This window comes from Gekko japonicus, unplaced genomic scaffold (genome assembly GCF_001447785.1).
Source record: "Gekko japonicus isolate JY-2015 unplaced genomic scaffold, Gekko_japonicus_V1.1 scaffold3422, whole genome shotgun sequence".
In the NCBI taxonomy this organism is placed as follows: Eukaryota; Metazoa; Chordata; class Lepidosauria; order Squamata; family Gekkonidae; genus Gekko; species Gekko japonicus.
In genome coordinates, this window is record NW_015173242.1 from 130,295 (window position 1) to 139,580 (window position 9,286).

The window sequence follows — 9,286 nt, forward strand, 5'->3', positions numbered from 1 at the left end:
TGTCCTGGCCCCACTGGTGGCCCCACTGGTGGCACCTGGTATTTCTGGCCACTGTGTGACACAGAGTGTTGGACTGGAGGGGCCTTTGGCCTGATCCAACATTGGCGTCTCTTATGTTCTTATTAAAGGGAATTAGATAAGCCTATGGAGCAGAGGTCCATCAGTGGCAATGAGCCACAAGGTCTAGATAGGGACTGCGGGGCAAGTGATGCTCTGTCTTCCTGGTGCTTGGGGGGGGGGGTCAACAGTGGGAGGGCTTCTAATGTCCTGGCCCCACTGGTGGACCTCCTGAGGGCCCCTGGTATTTCTGGCCACTGTGTGATACAGAGTGTTGGACTCGATGGGCCACTGGCCTGAGCCAACATTGGCGTCTCTTATGTTCTTATGACTCCCTCCCCCCCCTCCACTGCAAGTTCCCTTCCCATAGTGGAAATGAGCCAGTCACCCCATCCCACTATATTTTCAGTAGGCGTGGGGAAATGTCACACTTACTCTGTGAAGATTTCTTCTTTTGTGGGGGCCGGTGGTCGGGTGCGGCGTCCAAGGTCAGAGAGCGAATGACTGTCTCACACACAAACTGTGTTCCACTCATATCTTCATCTCCTTCTTCCTGGTTGGCCGGGTATTCAGGCTTCCCCTTCGCTTCCTGAGAGTCTGTGGGGGTGAGACGTTTCAATCCACACTTGCTGGTCAAATGGGTAGGAAACACGGCCCTGTTCCTGGGATCTTGATCCTCACTCTCTGCGAGTACTTTCAGCCAAGACACGGAACAGGGGTTTTAAACAACGGAATTACTCACGAGGGAGCTCTGGCCGTTTGATCCTCAGAACTATGCATGTTTTAAAGTATCTACTGTTGTATTGAGCAAAAGCAGAATTTGGTACTGGAGGTAAGTTTAAGCAATCCAGTTTCTCAACGTTACGAAGCAGCAGGAAACAGTAGTTCAGTAGCAGAAGGCGGTAAGAGAAGAAGAAGAGAGAAGAGATTGGATTTCTACCCCGCCCTTCACTTGGAGTCTCAGAGCGGCTTACAACCTCCTTTCCCCTCCCCTCCCCACAACAGACACCCTGTGAGGTGGGCGGGGCTGAGAGAACTCTTGACACAAACTGCTCTTTTTCGAGGACAGCTGTGCCAGAGCTTGTGACTCACCCAAGGTCATCCAGGCAGGTGCAAGTGGAGGAGTGGGGAATCAAACCCGGTTCTCCCAGATTAGAGTCTGCGCACTTAACCACTTACACCAAACTGGCTCTCAGGTTCCCTGAGGTGGGGATTCTCATGCCCTGCAGATTTCCTGAACATTCTGGCAGCTGCCCAACTTGCTTTTTCTTGGCACAGAAGGCAGTTTACTTCGCCCGAGGACGCACAGCTTTAGAGCCCTACGTCTAAAACCAGGAGGCAAGCTCTCCACATAGTACAGGCAATGGCTTTGGATCCAAGCCAGTTTTTAGTAGGGGAAAAGGTGGTTCGGTTGAGAGGAGGGGCTTGAGGGACAGGGAAGAGGTGCCCTGGGGACCTCGCCATGCGGCAGCTGGCCTGGGCGGGCCTCCCTTGCGCTCCGCCTGCCTGCGTCCCAAGCAGTGCTCCTTCCCCACGGGGCTAGAAATCCCCTGTGGTTACTCAGGGGTGGGGAGAGGCATTCTGCACACACACAGTGGAGTCTGTCGGTTCACACAGTGAGCCTGGAAGGACTACAAACACAGCAACTGACGGTGACCTCCCAACCGCCCCTTGAATGGCTGGCACTCTCTTTGGGGCACATCGAGGGAACTTGGGCAGAAACGGCTCGGGCAGAGCAGGGAGGGCGCCTGAGGCAAGCAGACGCCGGCCCAAGCTTCCCCAGCTGGCGTTGAGTCACAGACGGAATAGGAGAAGGCTCCGCATGCCCTTCCCAATTGGCAACCCCGTCGCGATGATAGGTTATGAGAGGTCTCTATACGCCCAGGGGTGTTGCCTTAGCAACCAGCCGCTGCTTCCCAAGTAAGGCTGCCAGGTCCCTCGGATAAGCGGGCGGGGGATGAAGAAGAAGAAGGAGATTGGATTTATCCCCCGCCCTTCACTACCCAAAGGTGTCTCAGAGCAGCTTAAGAACTCCTTTCCCTTCCCCTCCCCACAACAGACACCCCGTGAGGTGGGTGGGGCTGAGAGAACACATCACTTCCAGATGATGTAGGAACATCGTGTTTATTTCATCAGCAATGCTGATGCCAGTTTGGTGTGGTGGTTAAGTGTGCGGGAATCAAACCCGGTTCTTGCAGATTAGAGTCCACGCACTTAACCACTACACTAGACTGGCACTTACCGGGAGCGGGGAGGGAAGAATCTGGAAATAAGTGCAACGACACAGGCATGTCGGGGGCGACACTCTGGTGAGTGGGCAAAACCTCTATGGTAGAATTTGCTTCTTACCACAGAGTTTTGCCCCCAAACCAGAGCATTGCTGCCCCCTACATCACTTCCAGGTGACGTAGGAACATTGTGTTTATTTTCAGTTTCTTGCCTGGTTTTTTTGGGGGTGTGTGTGTGTAATATCCCCTGGTTCCTGACAGCCCTGAAGCGGGCAGTTTCTTGCCTGGTTTTGTGTGTGTGTGTGTGTGTGTGTGTAATTTCCCCTGGTTCCTGACAGCCCTGAAGCGGAGGGAGGGCTCCAAACCACGGGAGTTCCCTGCCCCCCAACTTGGGACTGGCACCCTTATTCCCAAGGGAGAGCTGGGCATGTGTGAGGACGTCCAGGTCCCACACTTCGGGGGGGGGGGGGGAAAATACCCGCGGGACTGCTGCGAGGGACCTGCTCCAGCTCTTGCACAATGTTGATGTCCAGCAACTCAAAGGAGAGCAAGTCCTAATGGAAGGAAAGCAAAGTAGGCGAGGTCAAGGAGGAAGGCCAATCAGCAGCCCACCCCAAGGGATGGTGAAGGACACGACACGGTGTCTCTCTTAAGCGAGTCCCCCTGCCTGGCATGCACCTGCAGTTTCACCTGTGCCGTGAGGAGGTCAACTGACGGAATGTAAAATTCTCTCTCGCGGGTGATGCTCTTCACCTGTGGTGGAGCAGACGGGTTGGCCAGCCCTCCCTGGATGGCAGCGCTGGCCGCCTGGAGACCTTCTGCCTTGGGCTCTGTAGATCTTTCCTGTGGAAAGCAGGGAACAAGCGGGGCACTCAGGGGGGCAGGAGGAACCCCCTGCCAGTCACCAGCCCCATGCTAAACTGGTAGAAGCAAGAACTGGCTTGTGACACTGTGCTGCCACCACGCACGGCACCATCTTGTGAGAACACACACACACACACAAAATGGTATAAGACCCCAGCACAGCTAGCTAATATGATCCCAGGACTGAGTTCTTCGTGCTGGCATTGTAAACAGGCTAAGGGCTGGTATGCGCACATGTGGTGGGAATGTGCAGAAGTAAAGACCTTTTGGAGGGAAATTACTGAAATCATTAGGAAAGTATGCAATGTAACATTACCTATAGACTTTAACCTAATGCTGGTTAAGCACAATAGGAAGCCCGTTATTGGATAAGAAAACTCATAATTTAGTCAAGGCTATGATACTGGCGGGAAAGGCAGTGATCGCTCTGGGTTGGAAAGACAAAAGTAAATGGACAGTAGAAATCTGGCACAACTATTTTGTTTGATTTTATACAGTCAGACATTGTGGAATCAACCAACAAGGGAATAACATGGGAAGAAAAATCCACTGAAATCAAGACCAGATGGAAGATCTACCTAGACTGGATGCTGAAAGAAAGAAGGAAGGACATTCAGTGGAAGATTAAGACTCTGTGCGCTTGGCTGGAGGAGGGAGGGGAAGAAAATGTAAATAACTTATAAATACTCAATGTAACAGACTAAACAAATAAAAAAATAAATTAAAAAAAAGAACACACACACACACACACACAGAGGGAGCACCCTATCTACCTTGGTGGATCTGAGTGGGAGAAGAGGGTTTCACAGCCACAGAGCAGAACTACTGTCCTGGGACCTCCTGTCCCTGCGCTGACCTCCAAGGAGATAGAGGCCTCCAAACTGTGCTAAGGGAGCCATCCAGGGAGGGCCGCAGAAGCCCAACCTGATGCCGCTGGAGCAGCTTCCCAGCTCACTCCACTGCCCAGAGATGCCAAGCAGGCCGGAGGACGGCCAGCCGCCAGCCCCGAAGGCAGCAAGGTGGCAGAGGGGCAGAAGAACTGACTCAAGCAGGCAATGGCCCGTTCCTCATCTGCTGTGGGAGCCCAGAAGGCTTCTTTGGAAGGGCTGGGCAGGGAACTGGCTGCAGCGGCCTCCTTCAGACAGCAGGGGCCAAAGGAGAAGCGGCAATACTTGAAGAGGGGGAAAAACCTGGATGACGCTGAGCAGTAGACTAAGCAAAGCAGGGACGAGACCCAGGTGCCAGGCGGCACAGGGGCTGAAGGAGGGTAAGGACAAAGCGTAGGTGGAGAGTCAGGGTGCTGAGGGAAGTCTGGGAGAGGCGCAGAGTGGAGAAGAAGCTTTGCAGACAGAAGAACTGGGGGGGCGGGCGCGCAAACCCCATGCACACTCAGGTACAGGAAGGCCTCACCTCTTTTGTACAAGGCGATCTGCCCTTCTGGCTAAAGCTGCACATCTGTTTGCCACTCTCTGGGCAGTCTGTGCTGGAGAAGTCCACTATAATGCTGCACCAGATCCGGGGCCCAAACTGTTCCCCTCGGTGCGACAGCCGCCAGTGAGACGTGTAAGTTCCTTCCACCGGGGGGGCCACAAACTCTACAGACACGATTCCCACTTGCCCTGGCCGCAGGGAAGGCACGGTCACATCTCTCTTCTCGGAGGACAGCAGAGTCAAGTTCCCCCACATGAATTTCAGCTGAAGGGCAGAGAAGAAGCACAGAGACGTCCATTATTTTTCCTCAGAGGAAGGGGGTGCCCCTATGCTGTGGCCTGTGTGATTCACAGAGAAATCCCCGCTCAGGCCTTACTTGCCGGCCTTCTGCTTTGTACGGGACTAAATGGCAGAAGGAAATCAGAGCGGATCATCACCCACCCATACAGAGTCTCCTGGAGCTGATGGTGGCGCCCAAGGCAAGGAGGACAAAGGTCACAGGCTACTTTGCAAGAGCCAGCAGTAAACAGTTCAGTCCAGGGGGAAATACTTTCAAAAGACTTGTGTCTTGTCAGGTGAGGCAGAAGAAAGAGGGACTCATTCTATCTAGAAGACCTGTCTTCTCCCTCACTTCATCAGAATGAGCTGCCACTGGTTTGAGACTATTTCCCATGCTGACCCTTCTGCTTCTCTCTTGTTATTGAGCAAACGGGAGTATAGCTAGGCTGGGGGCGTTTCCCTTGTGCTGAACTTTCTGGCCCGTGACCCAGAACAGTGCCTGGGCTCGCTGGCCAAGAAGCAGAGGTGAGCGCCTACCCCGGGAAAGCAAAGTAGGTTTTTGGTGACTTTCTGTATATTAGGTAAAGGTTCCCTTGCTCGAAAGCCAGTCGAGTCCGACTCTAGGGTTGCGGTGCTCATCTCCATTTCAAAGCCGAAGAGCCAGCGCTGTCCGAAGACGTTTCCGTGGTCATGTGGCCGGCATGACTAAACACCAAGGCGCACGGAACGCTGTGACCTTCTTCCCACCGAAGTGGTACCTATTTATCTACTTGCAATTCCTTGCTTTCGAACTGCTCGGTTGGCAGGAGCTGGAACTAGAGACGGGAGCTCACTCCGTCATGCGGCACACTCGGGTCTCGAACTGTATATTAAGAATGGTATGAAAGAGGCGGCCTCGGGTGCATATCTCCAAAACATCGACACTAGGAGGAAAAGCCTGTTTCCTCCACCACTGAACAATGACAAGAAGCCCCTGCGTCTCTGGCTGAAGGGGGCGGAGATGAGCCTGCAGAGAGAGCAGAGACCCACAGCACCATTCCTCCCCCACCCCTCACAAATTGAGCACTGAGAGGTACCTTGGTGTCAGAATCCCATTCCATGCTGCCAATGTTCCTCATGCGCCAATGCTTGATGAAGGCCGTTCTTGGCTGAAGGTGGGTTCCGTCGGGCAGGTTTTCATCCACGAAGGCGGCACTTAGTGTGGGGACAACGACCGGGCAGCCCTGGAGGGGACTGCAAAGCACGGGATGTCACTCGACTGAAGCTCGGGGTAGGGAAGCTCATGTCCGGCCCACTGAACCCTGGGAATCTCAGCTGGAAGGGAACCTCAGCACTGCTTAGCGGTCACGGACCTCGGAACACTGGGAAGGAGACCGAGGAAAGGCCCCCGAGAGCCTTAGTGGCCTCTGCAAAGCTGCCGTTCCCAGGGCTCTGTGGTGGCAGTGTTCCCTCTAAGCTGAGTCAGTGTGAGCCAGCTCACAGCTTTTTAGCCTCAGGCTCACACATTTTCTGGCCTCCCCTCAAGGAGGAGGGCTCCATAGCAAACCAATTTCTGCAGTTAGCCCAATCGCTCGCTCACAACTTTAATGCCAGGGACTCAGAAAGAAGAGTTTTTGCTCACAAGACTCCACAGCTTAGAGGGAACATTGTTTGGTGGCCGTGACAGGAGTCAAAGACACTAGGACCGATGGAGATAGGACAACCAATCGTGTGCCACCCACACCCTGGAGAGAGCAGAGCATCCTTCGGAGGTAGTCAAGAGCCAGACGGTTTTGTGTTTAGTTAGAAGAGAAGGAGAAGAGATTGGATTTATACCCCGCCCTTCACTCTCCCTCCCCCTCCCCACAACAGACACCCTGTGAGGTGGGTGGGGCTGAGAGAACTCTGACACAAACTGCTCTTTTTCCAAGGACAGCGTTGCTAGAGCTTGTGACTGACCCAAATTCACATCAGCAGCTGCAAGCGGAGGAGTGGGGAATCAAACCCGGTCCTCCCAGATTAGAGTCCGTGCACTTAACCACTACACCAAACTGGCTCTTAGAATTTGTTTGAGAGATAAAAATGAAAACTGTCATTATTCGGGGAGGTCATCGATCCTGTATTAATGTAGCATGTGTATTATTTTATATGTTGAATTAAACTATCTAAAAAACAAACCAAAAAAACCCTGGCTCAGCTTCAGAATTCCTGTTTTACTGTTTTAAAACTTCTGAAAGAGCCAGCCAGAATCTAAAAAAGGGGGTGCTGCTGCTGCTGCCTGTCCTCCGCAGCCCAGTCTCAAGGGTGCTTACCGAAGTGCGGTGGGTTGTAGGCTCTCGGGTCTGGCCGCTGTCAAACCAACGCCGTCCAGAGCATGGACAGAGTTCCACAGATGGATCTTCCGGTGCAACTTCAGCTGCTTCTTGAGTTCCCGCACCTCCGCTTTGCGCTGCTTCTTCTCCGCTCGCAAGCGCTGCTTCTCCGCCTTCAGGAAACGCTTGTCCACCTGCTTCTGGAGCCTTCACAGGTCCAAACAAAAAAAGGGGGTTAAAGTGCTGCACTCAATTTGCCAGCAAATTTGGAAAACGCGACAGTAGCCACAGGATTGGAAAAGGTCAGTATACATTCCAGTCCCAAATAAGGGCAATGCCAAGAAATGTTCAAACTATCGCACCATTGCACTCATTTCACACGCTAGCAAGGTCATGCTCAAGATCCTACAAGCTAGGCTTCAACAGTATGTGGATAGAGAACTGCCAGAAGTACAAGCTGGGTTTCGAAGAGGCAGAGGAACTAGAGATCAAATTGCCAACACTCGCGAGAAGCCTCTCGATGGTGGGATACAGCCGCCACCAGCGACAAAACCCCATTTGAAGCACCAGAAGAGTCACAGGAGGCCTCAAGAGTTCATGACCAGCAGGGAGACAGGGACCGAGGCCGTGCCTGCAGACGGGGCTTGACAGCCCACCCCATGATCCTTTGGTGACCCTAAACAACAGTGAACTGCCAGACTCCAAAAGGAGACGGCAAGTAGCAGGGGTTGGGCAAGTGACCCGGAGGACTCGGCCTCCTGACCAGCAATACAGAAAGGCAGTCCTGGCGAGTTAGGAAAGGAGCTAGACTTTGGCGGGAGAGACGTCATTCCCAGGGCCAAAAGGGAAGCGGGCCTTGAAGGAAAGACTGGGGCAGGCAAAGGAACCCCGGCAACAGGAGGCTGGGCCGAGCCTGCGTTTCGGACAAGCCTCTGCCTGCCAGCCTCTAATGCCCGATCACAGAAAGCCCAGCAGCTGGACGCAAAGGATGGAGTCAAGAAAAGGGCTGCTTGCCTGAGCTGTTCGAGAGTGGCGAGGCGAGGCGAGAACTGCCCGAGGCTGTAGGTCTCTGAGAGGCACAAGACAGGCCTCCGCAGCTTCAGAAGCACGTGGTTGGGATCGTGGGCATATATCCCAGCCTCACACAGCTCGCAGATGCTATAGGATTGACACATGCTAAGAGGAGAGAGAGGGACGGTCGTTACAGAACAGCATTATCTCCTGGTGGTAAATCAGTTCATCACATCAAGAGGCACAAACAGAGCAAGAACCGGCAAAGCGAGAGTCTCCTTGTGAGCCCCGGCAGGGAGACAGGACAAGCCAAACCCAGCCCTTGTCTCCTAGAAGTTCTGCAGCCAAGACCAATGTTCTTTTCATGTTCCCCAAAACAGAAACAGAGCAGGAAGGAGGAGATGAGGGCACGCACACGAGTGAGAAGAGAGTCCCTCCTCTTGCTGGTGAAGTCTGGCTTACTTTGCCCCCCCCCCACCCGCCTTTCATGCCAAGAAAGCAAACAGGTTAAGGAGGGAGAAAGAAAATTAAAGAGGCAAAAGAGAGGTGGTCAGAGAAGGGGTCTAAAAAGCATCACACACCCCAGCCACCCAGAGCCCCCACTGCCTAGTTGTCAGCAAGCTGCCATGGTGTTCTGTGTGACTTCTTTTTGTACATATGTGGTTCCTGCCCCTGCCAGCTGGCTAATGTGTTTTCCTGCTGTAACGCTAAAGTAAAACAACTGGAGGTTGTGTGGGGGAGAGTATGCTTCGCTACTAGCTTGTTATTTCTCAAGCCTGAGAACGGCACCTGTGTTATGTCTATTGTTCGCCTGTTTCCCAGGACCTGGGCGCGCAACCGTTTTCTCCTGCCCGCCAGCGGGAACGTTATTCATTGGATATGTAGCTAACTTGAATCCCTTTATCATGTTTGCCCTAACTGCTTGTCCCCAGTTCTAACAAGGAACGTGTTTGAGTATTCTTTCCAATGCTTTGAAATAAACTTTGCTTTCATTTGAAACGTGGATTTATTCTCGATGCTTGGGGATCCAACATATTGTTAGAACTCTTTTCTTTTCCTATCGTCCCGATTCTGGCGAGACCATGAGCGGGTCTGAGGGAAACCCATCTACCACGGAGGGGGACA

The 9,286-nt window shown here is 53.2% G+C and overlaps 1 protein-coding gene across 1 annotated transcript in view; it reads right to left on the reverse strand.

The window, feature by feature from the left end:
• The window catches only part of NBR1 (neighbor of BRCA1 gene 1), a 17,509-nt gene extending 9,184 nt beyond the window's left edge, over nucleotides 1-8,325 (reverse strand). The window contains exons 1-7 of the mRNA XM_015422769.1: nucleotides 8,165-8,325; nucleotides 7,151-7,357; nucleotides 5,936-6,092; nucleotides 4,560-4,844; nucleotides 2,976-3,128; nucleotides 2,764-2,839; nucleotides 493-654 (exon numbers count right to left, since the gene is read on the reverse strand). Of these exons, the coding sequence (XP_015278255.1) occupies nucleotides 493-654; nucleotides 2,764-2,839; nucleotides 2,976-3,128; nucleotides 4,560-4,844; nucleotides 5,936-6,092; nucleotides 7,151-7,357; nucleotides 8,165-8,325 (1,201 nt within the window). The remainder of the gene's footprint in view (nucleotides 1-492; nucleotides 655-2,763; nucleotides 2,840-2,975; nucleotides 3,129-4,559; nucleotides 4,845-5,935; nucleotides 6,093-7,150; nucleotides 7,358-8,164) is intronic.
• Between the last annotated feature and the right edge of the window lie 961 nt (nucleotides 8,326-9,286).